Source organism: Taudactylus pleione, unplaced genomic scaffold (genome assembly GCF_031769625.1).
Source record: "Taudactylus pleione unplaced genomic scaffold, aTauple2 ptg000393l, whole genome shotgun sequence".
Classification (NCBI taxonomy): Eukaryota; Metazoa; Chordata; class Amphibia; order Anura; family Myobatrachidae; genus Taudactylus; species Taudactylus pleione.
In genome coordinates this window covers 1,321,617-1,342,832 of record NW_028284794.1, presented here as the reverse complement: position 1 = coordinate 1,342,832, position 21,216 = coordinate 1,321,617, and the positions used below count along the sequence as shown (strand labels likewise).

Here is a 21,216-nt window from a genome sequence, read left to right as displayed (position 1 = left end):
TAAAAACTTATTCCAAAAAATGTGGTGAAATATTTTTATTACTGTTTTAAATCTTATAATTTTCAATCTCTGGGGTATTGAATACACAAACCTCGTTACAAGTCTTTTATATATATGTTGCAGTAATTTCATGTATCATAACATTACTATCTACAAGAGATGAGCGGGTTCGGTTTCCAGAGATCCAAACCCACCCGAATTTAGCAGATCCAAGCCGGCTCGGATGTTCCCGCTTTACTCGGATCTCTCAAATCGAGGCAAAACCATAGAGATGAAATCTCGCAGTTCGCAATATAGTATATAAGGGACCACACAACGGACACCATTTCACTCCGGCTGTGGAGACTGAACAGGGAGGGTGGGTACTGTAGGGCTGGGAGAGGTGCTGGTGCTGTCTACTGTGTCCTGGGCTGGTGACTGCTGATCCATTCTGGGCTGGTGCCTGTGACAGCTGTCACTGTGCTGTCTGCTGTGTCCGTCTGGGCTGTTGCTGATCCATCTGGGCTGTCTGTGCTGTCTGCTGTGTCCTGGGCTGGTGCTTTTCATGTCAGCTGTGTCCATCTGGGCTGGTGCAGAATTGCAGATACATCTGGGCTGGTGCAGTGTCCATCTGGGCCTAAGTTCTGGACTAAAAAAAAAAATTATATATATATAGTCAAAAAAAAAAATCAAAGTGTCTTTGATATTTTTCTGTGTGTGTGTGTGTGTGTGTATACGTGCGTGTTAGGCTTAACCGCAGTACCGCACAAGATCCAGCCAGCAACGCAAGTTGCAACCTAGTGCTGCCCGATTACAGTCGTGATCAATCTGTGCTCTCGGCCCAAGTCCTGGAGCTGAAAAAAAAATAAAAATCAATTGTTTTATTTTTCTAATAATTGTCTATGTGTCTGTGCGTGTTAGGCTTAGCCGCACAAGATCTAGCAAGTCGGCAATGCAACCTAGTGCTGCCCGACTCCAGTCGTCATCAATCTTTGCTCTGGGCCCAAGTTCTGGACCCGAAACCCCCCTCAAAAAATAGTGTCTTTTGTCATCTATTTATTTTCTGTGTGTGTGTGTGTGCGTGTTAGGCTTAGCCACACAAGATACATCAATGCAACCTAGTGCTGCCCAACTCCAGTCGTCACCAATCTGTGCTCTGGGCCCTAGTTCTGGACCCGAAATATAAATAAATAGTGTCTTTGTATATTTTTTTTCTGTGTGCGCACGACTGCACGTGTGTGAATTTTGTAACCGCACCTTGGCTACACTATTGGTGCTTGTGACACTGCTTCAAGACTGCAGAAAATATGGAGGGCTGTCACATGACAGGAGAGCAAGGCCAAGAACCACATGTTGTTACTGCCGCTAGCAGTCTTGCATAATGCAAGGCCGCCAACTTCCTTGTCCTCTATGAAGGCCCATCCCTTCAATCCTCAAGGGTATCCCAACCAACATCTTTGCACAGTCCTCAACTCTATTAATAATTATATCAATCAGTTTTGAGCCAGCAAGCTGGATGCAACCTTTTGGCCCTTTAACTAGATGGAAAAAATCAATATTGTGAGCTGTGAGGTAACCAAAATTTATTGGAAATTACTGGAAATAAATGTTATTGAGGTTATGAATACTGTAGTAACAAAAAAAGGCCCATTTTATGTGATTTTAGCAGTTTTTTTTATTTTTTAAGAAAAAAATCCAGATCCAAAACCAAAATATGAAAACAAAACACGGAGGTGAGGTTTTGGCAAAACTAATCCAGATCCAAAACCAGGGTAGATCCAGATCCAAAACCAAAACACAAAAACAAAACACAGAGGTGAGGTTTTGGCAAAACTAATCCAGATCCAAAACCAGGGTAGATCCAGATCCAAAACCAAAACACAAAAACAAAACACAGAGGTGAGGTTTTGGCAAAACTAATCCAGATCCAAAACCAGGGTAGATCCAGATCCAAAACCAAAACACAAAAACAAAACACAGAGGTGAGGTTTTGGCAAAACTAATCCAGATCCAAAACCAGGGTAGATCCAGATCCAAAACCAAAACACAAAAACAAAACACGGAGGTGAGGTTTTGGCAAAACCAATCCAGATCCATAACCAGGGAAGATCCAGATCCAAAACCAAAACACAGAGGTCGGCGCACATCTCTACTATCTACATGTTACATTTTGACAACTTGTTTTGAATACTGCACAGATACTCAAAAGCTATTTTCTGTGGCTGAAGCCATCCTTACTTTATTTAGTATCTAGTTACAATGTGTAATCAGCTAATAACATAAAATATTGATATGAGAAATCTGTGTATTGACCTGCTCGAATAACATGCACTTTAGTTCCTATACCGTAGAATAAAATGTATATTATGTATCATATGCATTATCTGTGTCTATTATCTTACTTCCGGATACAAATGTGATCTCTTATAACTAAAGTAAATTGTATTTTTGACTCAATTTCTCACTTGTGGAGAGTGTATTGCTATTGCAATTATATAAATTACGTGGCTACAATTATTATTGTGCTTATTTAATAAAAGTGTAACACTTAATATTAACCACTGATTTGCCACATTCAAAACTGTTAGTTGCTCCCATCAGGAGATTCATACGGGCACAAATTAATTTATTGACACTGTGGATATATTAGGTAATTATTCCTTGATTCAATTAGACTAATCCTGGATAATGATCATGCATTTGCTTTAATAATTATTTAGTACCACCAGTCATTCCATTGTGACTGAATAACTCAGCATAAATACTAATTTCTGTTTGCTGCAGCATGCATTCAGCCTAATTATGTATTAGACAAATAGCGCTGATATATATGGGTCACGGAGACCGAATCAGCATATATTTTATTCATGGAATTGCTTTCACAGTCTGCGCTGTTTAACCTCAGCTACTGTTTGTAAAAACATTGGGCCTGATTCAGACCCACTCGCGAGCGGCTGTCCGCTCGCAAGTGTGTCGATGTTATGCACTGAGCATGCGCACGACGGAGGGAGCTCCGTCGTGCGCATGCGCCAGACGCAACGAGCGAAGGAAAGTCCTTCGCTCGTTGTGTCCGATCAAAGGGGGCGTGCTGTCAATGTTGATTGACAGCACGCCCCCTTTGGTGGGCGTGCCGGGGGCGTGCCTCCCTGACGGGGGCGTTCCCACGGGAACGCCTCCCGTCAGAAGCCGGCCCACTGACATCACTAGTGATGTCAGTGGGAGTGATTTTGGCTCTGATAGAGCCAAAATCACTCCGGAGCTTGCGGTTGAAAACCTCAACCGCAGGCTCCGGCTCGCAATTTCGATGGTCGCGATGGTCTCGACCATCGCGGCCATCACAAAGCACGCTCGTATAGCCTGTGGGTGGTGACCCACAGCTATACGAGCGTCCAGGAGGACGCTCCATGAAAATGGAGCCCGGCCCTCATTCAGAGCGTGCGCTCTGCTCAGAGTGTACGGCTCTGAATGAGGGCCCTTGTCACAATTTGTGCTTGTCAACTTTTGTACATGTCAACCGTTAGTGTGTCGACCTTTGTCCATGTCGACCTATTGACTGTGTAACATCTATCTAGATACTGTCAAACTTTTTACTGTCTATGTCTTAATCCACACCTAGGCCCTCATTCAGAGCCGCTGGGCGGCCGCTTTTGTTTTAAAAGCTGACCTCCTGGCCACTCGCTAAGTTGTGGGTGACCACCCACAGCTTTAGCAAGTGACCAGGTGATGGTCACGATGGTCGAGACAATCACGACCATCGGGGCTTGCGGCGAGACCCTTGCAGTAGGGTCTCGTCTTCCGCAAGCCCCAGGCAGCTTCCTGCTCTAATAGAGCAGGAAGCACCCTACAGATATCACTGGTAATGTCAGTAGGGCCACCTACAAATGGCAGCCGTTCAATCAGGAATGCCTCCATTTTTCTGGCCACCTCCCCACCCCACCTACAAAATGGGGCGAGCTGTCAATCAACATCAACAGCCGCCCCTTATGTAGCGAGCCCCGAAGCGAGAGAATTTCTCTCTCGCTCCGGGGCTTGCGCACATGCCGTGCGCAAGCGGCGCATGCACAGTGCCCCACCATTGACTCACTTGCAAATGAGGTTCTGAATGAGGGCCCTAATATTAAGTTATGGACTATAGATTGTTAAAAGGCTGACAATGTTTAGATATACACGATATGTTAGACATGTCAACCATTTCTGTGTAGAACTGAAGATCCTGTCGACACCCCCTGATTGCTTATACTTAACTACTGTAACTTTACAGTTATACTGTACTAACTACACACAAGGCGCTGCCTGAGCCTCTGAAGCTGTGGGACATCCCTCCACACCAGGTCACTAAACCGGTGCTGTACAACTATCCGGCATTTGTCTGCATTGCAGAGAAGTGGATGATCCTTCCCCTCAAAGAGGATCTGCAACTCCCTCTTGCAATAGGGATGCTGCCTCACAGCCATTTTCTAAAACATACATTACTAGCAACATGCAGGGCACAAGACGCACGATGCCGGATATTAATGCATTGGAGCGCATGCATGCGTAGGACATTAATTTTTTCTGTAGTGCTGCACTGACTGGCACTTTCTGCTATGTGTCAAGTAGTGAAGTGTTGTACAGTACAAACTTCACTGGTCATACATGGCATCTCACAAGCATCGCAAGATCCCATGTGCATCCCCAGAACTGGCAGCCACCAAAGCACCGATTTGCTGACAATGCTGCAAGTGTGTGGCTTAAAATGCACAGTCAGTTTGTAATCCAGAGACCCCTCTTTCACTCAGACCCCACTACTAGTTTCTAAGTCATTAATTCACTATAGTATCTTTGTCTGGGACAGTGCTGCCAGTGATGCTAATGTGCAGCTTAAAAAGCACAGTCAGTTTGTAATCCAGAGACCACTTTCAAACAGAACCCACTGCTAGTTTCTAAGTCATGAAATCACTATAGTATCTAAGTCTGGGTTGCACTGTGTCGCTCCTGACTGGCTCCACTAGGCATGCGCAGTACAGTAAGACTCCATATGCCACAGCATAGTGTGACTAGCAGGGCACTACATGGTGTATGGAGTGGCTCCACTGGGCATGCGCTGGAGATCCCATTTGCAACCCCCGCAGCTGGAAGCCACCACAGCACCTACGTGCCGACTGTGCCACAAGTGTGCATTTTAAAATACACAGTCAGTTTGTAATCCAGAGACCCCTCTTTCACTCAGACCCCACTACTAGTTTCGAAGTCATGAAATCACTATAGTATCTAAGTCTGGTACAGCGCTGACAATGCCGACAGTGATGCAAGTGTGCAGCTTAAAACGCACAGTCAGTTTGTAATACAGAGACCCCTCTTTCAAACAGAGCCCACTACTAGTTTCTAAGTAATGAAATCACTATATCAAAGTCTAGGATGCAGACTTAGATACGTGCATGCAAAATATGTTTATAAAAAAAGTACAGGACTCAAATACTTAATGTAATGGTTTAAATCTTTATTAGACAATCTTCTATAGCTCTGATTCCATGAGGAAAACATTGTACTATAGTGTACCAAATCACAGCTTCTGTCAGTCATCATCGGGCAGTGATACAGAAAATGCATTAGAAAACTGATGCGTGCACTGTGTAGTTTAGGAAAGTGACATCACGTTATGACTTTTTTCCACTGCTACACTATGTTCCATTATGAAACATTCTGTGTGGCGTGACTCAAGGCATGCAGTGTGGCGTGAGATGCATGGTGTGCTACATGGCATATGAAGCAACAAACTAGCCGTGCCCATCTGTACTTTTAATCTATTGGATGACAATCAGGTCTGAGTGGACAACCTGTCTTTTTAAAAGAACAGTGATCTATCAAACTCTGATGTTCACAACAAATGTTTGTGGAAGTATATCATGCCATGTACAAAGGAGATCTCTGAGGACCTCAAGAAGAGCGGTTTATGTTCATCAAGTTGGAAAAGGTTACAAAACCATCTCTAGAGTTTTGATTCCACCAATCAGCAGTCAGATGGATTGTATACAAATGGAGGAAATTCCAGACCATTATTACCCTCCTTAGGAGTGGTCAACCAACAAAGATCACACCAAGAGCAAGGCATCTAATAGTTTGCAAGGTCACAAAGGAATCCAAAATAACCTCTAAGCAACTGAAGGCCTTTCTCACATTAGAAAAATGATAATGTTCATGAGTCCACCATCAGGAGGATACTGAACAGCAATGTTGTCCATGGCAGGATTGCAAGGAGAAAGCCTCTGCTCTCCCAAAAAATCATTGCTGCCCATATGCAGTTTGCTAAAGTTTACCTGGACAAGCCAGAAGACTGTTGGAACAATATTTTGTGGACAGATGAGTCCAAAATAAAGCTTTTTTGTTTAAATGAGAAGCGTTATGTTTGGATAAAGGAGAACACTGCATTCCAGCATAAAAACCTCATACCGTCTGTGAAATATGGAGGTGGTATCATGGTTTGGGCCTGTTTTGCTGCATCTGGCCCAGGATGACTTGCCATGATTGATGGGTGAATGAATTCTCAATTATACCAGAATATTCTAAAGGAAAATGTCAGGACATCTGTCCATGAGCTGCGTCTCCAGAGAACGTGAGTCACGCAGCAAGACAATGGCCCAAAGCACACAAGTAATTCAAACAAAGAATGGTTAAAGAAGAATAAATATAAAGTTTTGGAATGGCCATGTCAAAGTCCTGACCTTAACCCATTTGAAATGTTGTTAAAGGACCAGAAGCGAGTAGTTAATGGAAGGAAACCCACCAACAGAACAGATTTGAAGCTGTTTTGTATGGAGAAATGGGGTAAAATTCCTCCAAGCCGATGTTCAGGACTAATCAACAATTACCGGAAATGTTTGGAAGTAGTTATTGCTGCAAAAGGGGGTCCTACCAGAGACTGAAAGCAAAGGTTCACATACTTTTTCCTCTCACAGATATGTGATATTGGATCATTTTCTTAAATAATAAAATGAACATGTCTAATTTTTTGTCTCATTTGTTTGGTTTTATTCTCTTTATCTACTTTTAGGACAGAATGGGTATGAAGTTCAGGTGGCCGGTTCATATCCCAACGCTGACAACCCGAAGGGAGAAGATCATGACAGAGCAGGTAAGTACCCTATTCCTACCCCTCTCCCCCCTTACCCTCCCATAGTGGTGCCTAACCCTAACCTTCCCCACTAGAGCCTAACCCTAACTACCCCTTACCATACCCCAAACCTAACCCTCCCAGGGGGGTGCCTAACCCTAACCTCCCCCCAGGGGTACTTACTGTAAGCCTAACACTCACTTCCCCTAGCCTAACCCTAACCCTCCCGGGTGGGTGTCTAACCCAAGGCTCCCCGGGGTTGGCTAAAACTAACCCTCTCCCCCCCCACAGCTAACAACTACAAAGCTCCACTTACCTTTGGTCGGAATGCTGGCTGTCGGGATTTCATTGTCTTTAGTCTCGACTCGGAATTCTATCATCAGGATTCTGACGGCCGGGAATTTGGCCGCCGATAAATTAATTACATCCCTTTTAGGACTTGTGTGAAAATCTCAGTTAAATTTCAGCAGAAATATAGAAAATTCTGAAGAGTTCATAAACTTTCAAGCACCACTGTATATGTCTTTATCTCATGTGAAAGTACACCCTTCTGAAGAAATTCCAATAGGGAAGAAATGCGATAGAGCTTTTTGAAAGAATCCATACAGCACAGCAGTGGTCAAATGCAGCCAACCTTGTGTATCTCTACTCTGTTGTTCCAGCACTACTAATTACAAGTCGCTATTTAGATGGTATTGAGTTCTCCCAGAGAGTCAGACTTGCCATATATGTATGTGGTTTTTACGTGTGCCTCACTGCTAATACCGGATTCCCCCAGCCAGCACTTTTGCACCACATGTGCTCTTTGTAGCAACACAGAGTTGGAGATCGGGAGTCCTGCTAATTACACCGCACGTCTCTGGCCAGTGCTTCTGCACTGCATGCCCTCCCCACCAAGTGACGGAGACCGAGATTGGGAGTCCCATCAATTACACCGGACCTCTCCGGCCAGTACCTTTACACTGCATGTCCTCCCCACAAACTGACGGAGATTGGGAGGCACATACAGCGCATCAATCCGGTGGATCCCTTCGCAGCTAAATGGAGGAGAAGAAAAATGGTTATTCCACTCTTGTGAAAGCTACATAAATAAGCAGCTGTTACACATCATCTGGCCCGACACCGAGAACCAGATACAGCTTTCCAATAACATCAGTTGCAAGAATAGTAAATGTCTTTTTTTACTAACAAGAGCTGGAACAATATTACTATTCCAGCAACAATCTTGCTCTCATGACTAATTGTTACATGTACATGGAACATTCAACTATTGTTTCCATGTAAGAAAATAGAGGTATACAAACCTTTGGCTCTTAACAGTGTTCTCATAAATTTACCTTGTAGGAACAACTAATTGCTATTGGCTGCTGGAGCAAGAATTCAGCTTATTGTGCATATTTCTACAGTATATTATATGCAGATTTGTACTAAGCATTTGCCTATCCAAAAAAAGTGATTTATATCTACATATATTTTAGGACTATAGAGGTCAAATTGCAATTCACTGTTTAATGAATGCTATTTAATTTTACTATACACATTGGTATATTTTTTATTATTTATGATAAATGTTCACCTCATCAGCCCTCTCTATATTTATAGTTCATGTGAAAGGAAGGTTGGCTTCTAATTTGTTGAAGGGCCAATAGTTCTGTAAGCTGTACACTACTGGTCAAAAGTGTTACAACACCCCTTAACTTTTTTCAGTTCTTATTGAAATTTAAGCAGTTCAAGTCCTGAGAATAACCTGAAATGGTACAAAGGTAAGAGGTAAACCACTAGACATTTTTTTTAAAAAAAGTTTATGTTAGTAATAACTGAAAATTTCAGTTATAATAAAAAGGTATTTTTTTATGAACAATTAAGGGATACGAACTTACAGCTGATCTGCAGTGATGAATGAAAGGCTTGTCTTGGCCATTAAGCTCCATCAGTGAACTATTGAAGACTGGAAGACCAATTGACAAAAATGTGAAATTTTTGGTTCATTTTTATCTTTGGTTTAATTTATGGTCCATCACGCAGGGATTTTCTACATCGTCAAGTGGGCTAAAGGATGTTTTCTCAGTGTTTGGGATTTATTTACTATTAAAAGCATTGCTCTTTTAAAGTTTGGGCTTAAACACACTGGGAAGCGTTGGTTTTTACAAGCCGCCACTTAGTGTATAAATCCGTGTTTATTTAAACATGAGAGAGGAGGAGGAAGCATGAACTTACTGTACATTCAGGCTATGTCACAACAATCATTGAGGAAAAGAACACAATGGTCTGCTTCCAGTCATGGAATGGCACAGTCAGTCTCCAGATTTACACCCCATTCAGTTGATTTGGGATGAACTGGACAGAAGGGTGACAGCAAAGCAACCTAACAAGTACTACACATTTGTGGGACTGTCTGTAACAGTGTTGGCAAGAACTTCCCAAAAAAATATTTGATTTCCATTGTATGAAGAATGCCACAAGTGTGTTCGTGGTTATATCTGCAAAAGGTGGCTAAATTTCTACGTTGTCAAAAATGTATTAGATTACATTTTCGGAAACAAAATTACACATTAAACTGCATAAATTTCAATTAAAAAATGTAAAACTGGGTGGGGATCAAAAACTTTTGACTGATATGGGATATATTTACTAAAGTGCGGTTCATAGTGTACAGTACATACATATATATATATATATATATATATATATATATGTGTGTGTGTGTGTGTGTGTGTGTGTGTGTGTGTGTGCGTGTGTGTATATATAATATACTGTAAGATGATCATTGTTTAGTTTATTGCTGTTTTTCACTTTTGTGAATTAGGGGGTGTATCAATCTTCTACAGAGGAGAAGTTGCATATGCTGAAGCAACCAATTAGCTTGTAGCTATTATTCTATAAAATGATAGCTAGGATCTGATTGGTTGCTATGAGCAACTTCGAGACTTGTCTTTTTAGAACGTTTAAAACATCTCTTACTAAGTTTCAAAATGGAAATATTCAGAGCTGTAACTAGGGGTGTGTGCGACCGGCGCCTGGATCTGTGGGTGGCACCCACTGCTCCAAGGCCTTTGCTTCCGGCTAGCAGGGTGCCTGAAATGGCACAGTGTGGCCACCACCACTGTGGCAGTGCCACACATAGCATCCTTTGTACGCTACAGGTTGACACCCTGCTGTGTGTACAGCTCTCTGTAGTGTCTTCAAGATGCTCTGGGCCCTACTGCACGTCGGTGTGCTGGCGGCCCCTTCTGCGATGTGCAACATCATGCACAAAGACCCAGGGTTGGCGCAGGGCACTGTTAAGCCCTGTATTTTCTACTATGAGCACTTTATTCTATTGATCAGCTCCCTGTGAATTTTTTTTATTGATAAATAGCCCCAGAAAATATTGATGCTATTGCTAAATAGATTCCTTCACAAGTAAAGAAGATTAACAGCAGTGCATAATACCTGAGAGATAGCTGTATACAAACAGAATGGAGATATTACACTATCTTGTGACAGATGTCTGGTTATTTTAGTTCTGATAACCCAACTCTATCAGCAACTTTCTATGTAACTATATATCAATAGTTCTGGTTTTACCTGTTATTTGTGTTGCCTGGCTCCCATATTGGATCACTGATCTGATATTGTCTGGACCAACACAGAATTTCAGCACCATAAAGCAGTGATATGTAGCGTAGTCTGTTTCTCGAACCCCCTTTATATGGAGATCAGCCAGTCCTCTCAGCTCTGTCCTTCCTCTGTAGCTGGGATGAACCATCTCTTTGGAGGGGTGGTAGGCATAAACATCACTTCCGTTACCGACTCTCCAGTAGATTCCAATCCACATAGGGTCTCTGTCTGGTGGTAGGGAGTACGAGCAGCTGATGGTGACAGAGTCTTCTGTGCTCCATGATGGCTCAGACTGATAGATTTTGAATTCAGGATTCATTTCAGAGGCTGTAAAGAGAGTATGAGACAAAGAACATTCCATAAATTTAGAATTGTTAGTTTGTTATTATCACTAATGAGTATCCACCATTTTTTTTTACAATGAAATAGCATTATATAGGGTTGTTAGGTCATGGAAGAAATATTTGATGACATTGACTTAGGGGGTCATTCAGACCCACTCGCGAGCGGCAGTCTGCTCGCAAGTGGGTCGATGGTCCCCACTGCGCATGCGCACGACGGAGGGAGCTCTGTCGTGCACATGCGCGAGACCCGGCGAGCGAAGGACTTTCCATCGCTCGGGGTCTCGCACCAAAGGGGGCGTGCTGTCGATGTTGATTGACAGCACGCCCCCTTTGGTGGGCGTTCTTTGGACGTGCCTGCCAGACGGAGGCGCTCCTATGGGAACGCCTACAGTCTGAAGCCGGCCCCACTGACATCACTAGTGATGTCAGTGGGAGTGATTTTGGCTCTGATAGAGCCAAAATCACTCCTGGCCTTGCGGTTGAGAAACCCGACCACAGGGTTTCTCTCGCAAGCCCGATGGTCGCGATGGTCAAGACCATCGCGACCATCTTGTTGGACGCTCGTATATGCTGTGGGTGGTGACCTACAGCTATACGAGCGTCCAGGAGGACGCTCCATTTTAATGGAGGTGGTCCCTGATTCAGAGCGAGCGCTCTGGTCAGAGCGTCCGGCTCTGAATCAGGGCCTTAATTCTTTAAGATGTTCTGTTATATAGATCAGTGTCGGTGTACACCTCACATTTATTTACTTAGAGGGTAAGGAAAACTTTTAGCAGTGATGGACAATCTCACGGCCACCCCTGACAGTTTTATGGAGCTGCTCAGTATATTTAATCTGCATTCACTGTATGTGTGTATTGGATGTGTACCTACAGTATGTGCCTAGATAATCCAACCAGCACATGCCTACTCTCTGCACTTGGGAATCACCATAGCTATCTAAAAATCTAATTTTACTAAATAAATAATATTTACAAACTCAGCACAAGGAGCTGTATGCTAAAGCATCACCATGCTGAGCTAATTTTTCACCATGGGGAGCTGTATAGTAATGTGTCACCATGGGGAGCTGTATGCTTTGTGGTAACCTCGAGATGCTATATGGTACGGGGTCACCATGTTATTGTGTATTACCTAGTGTGTTTCTAGTTATCGCTCAATATGTGAATTATTTTTAAATCACCTTTGTTTTTAGCAAACTACATTCTTATAATTAGTATAATTGTATATATTTGTTTTAGACCTTTTTGAACTGTCTTTTTCTAAGCATGTCAGATTATTACATGTACTGCTACTGTCTAACAAGTTCTACTAAACAATCATGTGTTGTATTGCTTCTAACAGATATGTATACAGTATATATATATATATATATATATATATATATAAAATCCACACTCAACTGCTCCTTTCAGAGAATATTCCAGGACTTGCACTCCACCACAAAAGAAACGGGTTTAATTCAATATAAAGGTTACATAATACAGACAAATGCAGAGGCCAAACAGTCTGTTTCAACTGCTCACAGGTAGTTTCATCAGGGGCTAACAAACACATCTCGTGTGAGCCTATTTAAGGGCTGCAGTAGAAGTCAGACAGCCAATCACACAGCCTGAGTAATATCCTATGTGCACCTGTGATTCAGGTAAAGAGCAGGCTGATCAAGGCAAACCCTGTGGTTAACTATAGGTTCAACACTCTCACAGAGTGGGATTGCTGTCACTTACAAAATGGTGGAGCTGCTAATTCAAAAGAATTGTGTCCTCATTGGAATACACACATGCAGTCTATGCAACTGAGGTTTGAGCAGAAGATAGAGCTGCACAGATGGGATAAGAGTTGAGTGGATGGAGGAAGACAGAAAAAACAGGGTGTCAGTCCTAGGACTTCAACCCAAGAACTCTAGATGGGGGAAGAGACAGAGCTGTGGTAATGGGGACAGATAGGCATGGAGAGTGGGGGGGAATTAAGCAGCACTGATGGGAAGGATCCAAAGTGATGCAGGTGGGTGGAAAACAGTGGTGCGAATGCGGGGGAGACAGAGTTGCAAGTTTTGGGAGAACAGAGCACAATCTTCACATTGGATCACCACAACAATCTCACTGGGTTCCAACATCCTTCTCACTCCATACATCCATCTTATTCAGAATACACATTTATCTCCCTAATTGCTAAAACTATCATATTCTGTCTATATGCCTCCATGCTGCTATATCTTCCCCAATCCCTACTGCTATGTGGTCTCCCAACTTTGCTAGTCTATGTTCCCTCATCAGCATCATTTAGTCTTTCCCGTCCACACCGCCCTGTCCTCTTGCATCCATGCCACTCTGTTTTCTTCCATCTACACCACTGCCTTTCCACCACCCACGCCGCTCAGTCTTCCTCTCATCTGTGGCACTCTTTCTTCCTCCATCTGCACCACTCTGTCTCCCCCCACCTGCACACCTGTTTTCCACCCATCTGCACCAATCTGTCTTCCCCAATCCCTACTGTTGTGTGTTCTCCCATCGTGCTGGTATATATTCCCACATCTGCACCAATCTGTTTTTATCCATCTGCACTGCTTTGTCTTCCCATGTCCATGCCATTCTATACCATCATCCATGTTGCTTTGTCCTCCCAAACCATGCCACTCTGTTTCTCCCCCCATCTGCACCACTGTTTTCCACCCAGCAGCATCACTTTCGGTCCCCCCTGTACTGCTTAATGTTCAACCCTCTCCATGCCTATCTGTCTCACCCATCCACACCAATCTGTCTTTTTTCCCATCCACACCACTCTTATCCCATCTGCACAACTCTATCTTCTGCTTAAACCTCAGTTGTATAGACTGCATGTGTGTATTCCAATGAGCACACAATTCTGTGAATTAGCAGCTCCACCATTTTGTGAATGACAGCAATCTCTTTCTGTGAGAGTGCTGAATCTGCAGTTAACCACAGGGTGTGATGGCATATCATATCTGTATTGTGCAAGGAACATGTCCATTAAGGCGTCAGCCTTAATGATCATAATTTCATTGCTTTTTGAAGTTTGAGTGGCAGAAAATCAATAGGTTTTGTGAATTTTTAGATCATATTTAAGCAGCCTTAATGGGACATGTGAAACCATAAGAGTTTGTGTTTATGAAATTTGTGTGCGTATAAATTACACTGGGTGCTGCTAGCCAAATTTCAGGTCAAAAACATAAAAAATGAGGATTTGGGAGTAATCTAAATTTCCAACTGTCAGTTTTTCCTGACACTCTGAATTAGGAACACTTTTCTGCTCTTCTCTATGTTTTTTTGGGGGGGGAAAGTATAACTCAGGGTAGGGGGAAATTTCAGACTTGGGGTTTGTTTTATTAGATAGCTATTGTTCCTGGGTAGGTGCTTTTGGGGTTCAGGTAAATTAGAAAGTTTCAGTTTTTAAACTTTACCTCACGAATGTGCCATTATATGGATAGGAAGCTTCAACTTGTTGTGCTGCCACAGTAGGAGCCTTCATCAGGGGTACTCACTGTGGCTTCACTTGGGTGCACAAAGATGGCTGGCTAAGTGCAGGTATAGCAGTTGTGGTCTTGGGGGAAATACGTGGGTGTTAGATGCAGCTGGGACATGGGGAGTAGTGGGCGTTAGCTCAGCTGGTGTGTTTGGTGGTGCGGGCAGCAGTGTAGGTGGTGGTGGTGTGGGCTGCAGAACCCACGTGGAGGTAGCAGCAGACAGATGCAGGTTTGGATCAGGATGATCCATGATACCTGTGTCTGTGTATAAATAAACATTGACAGATACATGGACGGGATCAGTGAGACCGGGCTGTGCTTCTGTGTTAAAAAAAATTAAAAACTATGTAGAAAAAAAAATGGCATGCCCTCCCCAATAGGGATCCCTTGTACTAAGCACAACCAGCACTGGGTTTTTCAGAACCAGTCCTGGTTGCCAAAATACAGGGGAAAAATGACATAGGCATCGCCTGTATTCAGCACAACCAGCACTGGGCTATGACCCAGTCCTGGTTCTGGAAATACAGGGGAAAAAATACATAGGGTTCCCCTGTATTTACCAAAACCAGCACCGGACCCTCTCTAGGGCAAGTGGTAATGAAACAGCCAGGGGAGCCCTTTCACCAGACCCCCCCAGACAAAGCATCACCCATCTGACCACTAGTCAGACCAGGCTGGGGTTCTCTGGGAGCTAGGGACCCCCCAATAAAGGGGTCCCCCTCTCCAGGGCACTCCAGGCCCAGGCTGATAGCCCAGGGCTATCCCCAGCACCCCTGTTTTGTAAAGTGCAGTGCAAGTAAAGAGTTAAAAATATTGTCTCTTGCTGTATAACTACAGCTCCCAGCCAGCCTCCCCCACATGCTGGTACTTGGAGAACCACGAGTACTGAATGCAGAGCATTATGGGCCGGCTGTAACTTATAGTTCCACAGCACCACCCTACAGGTAAAGACGCCTTGGAAGTCCTGGGGGAGGTGGCGATGAGTACTGTAGTTCTGTGAAGGATGTGTTACTCAGTTGAAGCCATTAGTAAGAAGTGTGCAAGGAACTGCAACTCTCAGAAGACCTAGCATGCAGCACACTCACCTGTCCTAAATTTTTGCAGCCTTATTTATTTATTTATTTATTGTGTCAATGTCATCCTTGGGCACTTGGTGATAGGAGAAGGATGGAGAAATGCATGTATATATTATATTATCTATGTGTATTGTATGACTGTACATTGCTGCTGTGTTGCTGGATGTGTACTGTGCAGCTGTACATTGCTGGTGTTTTGCTGGGTGTGTACACGCTGCTGGTTTATGCCACACATGGCCTCTTTGTCAGACATTAATTTGCATGCCTAGCAATCCCATCCTACCCACATTCACTGCCTGGCATAGTGTGTGCACCCATTATATCAAATATATGTTATGACTGCTCATACAGAAATTATACTGGAGGTACATGAGTGAGCTGGTTCTTGATAATATAGGGGAACCCTACGCATTTTTTTCACCTGTATTTCCAGAACCAGGACCAGCTCAGAGCCCAGTGTTGGTTGCAATGAATACGGGAAACCCCTACGTCAATTGCCCTCCGTATTTTGGCAACCAGGTCTGGTTCTGAATTGCCTAGTGCTGGTGGTGCTTTGTACAGTGTTCCCCTACATCATTGTCCCATGTATTTAGCACAACTAGTACTGGCTGCAAAGCCCGGTGCTGGTTGTTCTTTTTTGGAGGGGAAGCATGGGATTTTTTTATTTTAACACTTCCAGTTTTTGAACACAGCAGCACAGATGGATATCAATGATCTTTCCATGCATCTGTGTTTATTTTATCACACACAGATGCAGTCATCATGGATATCCCTGATCCAAGCCTGCATCTGTCTGATGCCGGGTCATGCTGCCAACTCCCGCTACCCCACCTCTGGATCCTGGCTGCAGCTAATGCCTGCTACCTTCCCCCGAGTCCCACCACCGCATCCACTCGCACTGGCCAGCCATCTTTGTGCACCCAATTGAAGCCATAGTGAGTACACCTGCTAAAGGCACCAACTGAGGCGGCGCAACAATTTGAAGCTTCCTATCTGTATAATGGTGGATTCATGAGGTGGTAGTTTAGAGAGAAAAACTGACAGTTGGAGCTTTAGATTACTCCCAAATCCTCATTTTTTATGTTGTTGCCCTGAAATTTGGCATGCAGCACCGATCGACAGTTCGCCCCTGCCAAATTTCAGCTCTGTACCTCCAATAACTTTTGAGGTGTAGCCCCTTAAACATAATAATCCCCCTCGGGAGTTCTCTATGGAAGAATTCCATTTTTTTTCAAAAGGACCCCTACATTGTTTGTTTCCTGTATATTGGCAACCAGGGCAGGCTCTGATTAGCCTGGTTCTGGTTGTGCTTAATACAGGGGTCCAAAGCCCTCTGCTGGTTGTGCTGTGGGGGCACGTCAATTTTTTTACATGACACATTAATTTTTTAATAGATGGATTGATCTCACTGATGTCCATGCATCTGTGTCTTACTGATATGATTTTGTCAGGTGCATGCCCAGCACCAGTGAGTCCCTGCAGATGCCCCTGTGCATGGCCCTATTGCTGCCACTGCTTCGCACCCCACTGCTGCCACTGCCCCACACAACTGCAGCCTGCCCCCACAGTCGTCTCTCCCTCTGCACCCTTAAAACACCTCCTGTGTGCTATTTGCTTCTCCACCCATGTTAGTGTAACTATTTGTTGTCTTTCTGCCCTGCAGGTGGCCCAGTTTGCTCCTCCAAACCCTGAAGGTTAATAAATTATAAAAAAAGCAATGAAATTCCATAGACAAAAAGCTTATGGTTTCATATGTCCCAATAAGGCCACCTACTGCGCAGCAAGTTGAACTTCCCTATTTTTAAAAAGGGGCATAGTTAATTGTTAACAAACTTTAACTTTCTCAATTACCTGAACCTCAAAAGGCCCTACACTAGAACAAGAGCTACCTAACAAAATAAACCTCAGTTCTACCGGTCCATGCCAAAATTTCAGCTCAGTACATCCAATAGCTTTTGAGATGTAGCCCCTCAAACACCATGCCCCCATCTCAGGAATTCCATTTATTCGATTCAGCCTTAATATAAGGGCACGATCATGCCCTTTTCATAAAGCACTTTTGAATTTTTTAATTTTCTGCTGACTTTTCTCCTCTGAATAATTAGTGACATCATGATCACAAGCTGTATCAGACTCCTCTGGCACCGCTCGAACCAAAAAATTAAACTCATTAATGTGAGCAGTGCAAGGGTTAATTACTGTAATAATGTGCCCACACCAACCCAAAACACCCCCCTGCCCCACTGTATCACAAAAATGTATGTAATTCTCCTCCAGTTACCTAATAAAAATGGGATGTGGGCTACAAGGCAGCCATGGTTGTACACCCAAGTGAAACCACTGTACACCCCCCTGCAGGAGGCCACCAACTGACATTGCTCAGCAAGTTGACATTCCCTATCTCTATAATGGGGAATTTGTGAGGTTAAAGTTTAAAAACTGTAACTTTCTCAATTATCTGAAACACCAACCCTGGATCAAGAGCTACCTAATAAAATAAACCCCATGTCTAAATTCGCCCTGCACCCATGCCTTGCCAAAAATCCCCCATAGAGAACAGCAGAAAAGTGGTTATAACCGTCATACCTCTTTTCCACCAAAAGCCCGGGCTGACCTGGATTTTCAGACATGGTTCCAGATCCGAATTTAGACCTCATGGGTAAAATTGTGCCCATATATATATATATATATATATATATATATATATAAAACCACTGCACTCGCCACTACCAGATTGGGATGCGAACCTGCACTTGCCATTCCTAGGCCTGGGATGCAAAGTGGCTTGTGACCATATTGCTTAATTTTTAATTAACCTTGTTGTCATCTGAGCTTTTTCATGCACCCCTGTGCAAGCTCATTTATATTAACCTGTGTAAGCTGCCTTTTTGGTAGTATGATAGAAGCTACTGTATGTTTGGTGACTGTATTACCTTTAAAAGCTATAAGTAATACCCCTTTTCCACCTAAATTCTGGGTCTGACCCGGAGTTGGAACAAAGTTCCTATCCGGATCAGACCCGGAATTTTGGTGGCGCCGACTCGGGATATTCCCGAGTCAGCGCCGCTCACACCGCAGTCGGGTCTGCATAGACCCGGCTTTTGCGGAGTGAAAGTGGTCGCTTGGAGATGACGTCATATCCAAGCGCCACTGAAGCTGGACCAATCGGCCGGCTAGCACCGCACTCCAGGTCATCGTGACCTGGAGTGCGCTGTTCTCACAGCAGGGTTTCACGGGCTGCGCCCGTGTTAAACCCTGCTAGTTACCTGGGTTGGATTGACGGGTCACTCGACCCGGCAATCCAACTCTCTCCCCTTTTACACCAGGGAGCTGCCCGGGATAACCCTTCAAAACCCGGGTTTTAGCTCCGGTGTAAAAGGGGTATTAGTTGGCAGGTGAGCGTTAAATCAGGTAACGTGTTCAGTTTAAACTCTGTGATAGCAGCTACCAGGTTTCCATAAGTATGATGGATAGTGTAGGACCTGCAGAGAAATAGGGTGCCGTGATGTGGGCTGCAGGCTAAAATGCATTGATCAATCCATGAACCAAAACCTCATTATTTATGTATTATGTGAGTGATTTAACAATGGTGAGTGTTGAGTTTTGTGTTTTTGTTTAATTAAACAATGTGGTCTCAGGCCACTTTGCACCCCAGGCATGAGAATGGTGAGTGCAGGTCTGCACCCCAAATCTGGGAGTGGTTAGTGCATTGGTTTTTTGACTTTGTTTAATTGGTTAATTTTAATTAACCTTGTTGTGATCACAGCTTTCTCATGCACCCCTTGTGCAAGCTCATTTGTTTTAACCTGTGTCAGCTGCCTTTATGGTAGTATGATAGAAGCTATGTTTGGTGACTGTCTAAAGGTGCATACACACTAGGCGATTTAAATGAGTGAATATCATAATCATTCAATCGTTCATAAATTGTGCACTATAATGTTGAAAACGACCAGTGATGTGCGCTGCCGCTGGTCGTTTTCGACGTCAATCATTGCCTGAACATGCCAGTCATTCTGCCGATAACAACAGGTTGTGAATGTTTGGGTATAAGGGAGGGTGCCTGCACTGAATGACATATCATTCAGTGTAGGTACATTTCCCCCCTGCACAGGAAGATGAGCGATTGTACGATTACAATGTCATACTGATACAGTTGTTACTCTATCACCCAGTGTGTACGCACCTTTAAAAGCCATAAGTTAGTTTGCAGGTAAGCTTTAAACCAGGTAACGTGTTCAGTTTAAAACACTTTGATAGCAGCTACCAGGAATAAATATGACGGATAGTGTAGGACCTGCAGAGAAATGGGGTCCCATGATTTGGGCTGCAGGCTTAAATACATCGATCAATCCATGAACCAAAACCCCCATTATTTATGTATTATGGTGAGTGATTTAACAATGGTGAGTGCTGAGTTTTGTGTTTATAGAAACATAGAATTTGACGGCAGATAAGAACTACTTGGCCCATCTAGTCTGCATCATTTTTAAACATATTGTTTGGGAGGTTATTCCACTTGTCCACTACCCTTTCTGGGAAGTAATTTTTTCCTCAAATTTCCCCTGAACCAAACACCCTCCCCATGTGTGCTTTCAAAGAGGAGGAGGCCTGTGTTCAGGCTCCGATCGGGCCCATTTTTCTCTGGTAGTGCAGAGACTCTGGCATGGCCTCCAGAACATGATGGCAGAGACCAGTTTCTGGGACATGTCATTGCGCTTGCGTGAATCACTGTAAAATGGCCTCAGTGGCCATTTTCCTGGTGATTTCTGAAGCCAGTTCTGGGCCAACGGATAGATAAGTATAATTAAAAGGCTGCAGGGTGTGTGGTCTGTGTCCCCCCCTGGACCCAAAGGCCTGTGTGCACCACACACCTTGCACCCATTATAGATATGCCCCTATAATTTTATATATATATATATAGTGGGAGGCAGCCACAAAAAAGAGCTAACACAGGCTGCCGACCCACTAGGCAAATACACCGAAGCCCTGGCGGGTTGGCACCCACCAGGCAAAGACACCGGAAGTTCTAGTGGGAGGCAGCCAAAAAAAAGAGCGGACACAGGCTGCCACCCACTAGGTGAAGACATTGAAGCTCTAGCAGGTTGGCGCCCACCAAGTGAAGATGCCGAAGCCCTGGCGGGTTGGCGCCCACCAGGCAAAGGTATCATAAGTCCTAGTTGGAGGCTGCCACGAAAAAGAGCTAACACAGGATGCTGCCCACTAGGCGAAGACACTGAAGCCCCGATGGGTTGGCGCCTGCCAGGCAAAGATGCCAGAAGTCCTAGTGGGAGGCAGCCACAAAAAAGAGCTAACACAGGCTGCTGCCCACTAGGCAAAGACACTGAAGCCCTGGTGGGTTGGTGCCAGCCAAGCGAAGACACCAGAAGTCCTAGTGGGCGGTAGCCATGAAAAAGAGCTGATACAGGCTGTCGCCCACTAGGTGAGGACGTTGAAGCATTGGTGAGTTGGTGCCTGCCAGGTGAATACACTGAAGCCCTGGTGGGTTGGCATCTGCAAGGTGAAGACGCCAAAGCCCTGGCAGGATGGCGCCTGCCAGGCAAAGTTACTGAAGCCCTGGTGGGTTGGTGCCTGCCAGGCGAAGAGAACTAAGCCCTGGGGTGGTGGCGGCCATGTAAAAGAGCT

At 44.2% G+C, this 21,216-nt stretch overlaps 2 protein-coding genes across 2 annotated transcripts in view; both read right to left on the bottom strand.

Annotated features, from left to right (window-relative positions):
* Positions 1-7,449, bottom strand: part of LOC148506840 (sialic acid-binding Ig-like lectin 11) — a 59,217-nt gene extending 51,768 nt beyond the window's left edge. Inside the window, exon 1 of the mRNA XM_088446085.1 lies at positions 7,386-7,449. Coding sequence (XP_088302211.1) covers positions 7,386-7,449 — 64 coding nt within the window. The remainder of the gene's footprint in view (positions 1-7,385) is intronic.
* Positions 7,450-8,798: 1,349 nt separating this feature from the next.
* The window catches only part of LOC148506839 (sialic acid-binding Ig-like lectin 12), a 44,280-nt gene continuing 31,862 nt past the window's right edge, over positions 8,799-21,216 (bottom strand). The window contains exons 3-5 of the mRNA XM_088446084.1: positions 10,637-10,996; positions 8,950-9,017; positions 8,799-8,816 (exon numbers count right to left, since the gene is read on the bottom strand). Of these exons, the coding sequence (XP_088302210.1) occupies positions 8,799-8,816; positions 8,950-9,017; positions 10,637-10,996 (446 nt within the window). The remainder of the gene's footprint in view (positions 8,817-8,949; positions 9,018-10,636; positions 10,997-21,216) is intronic.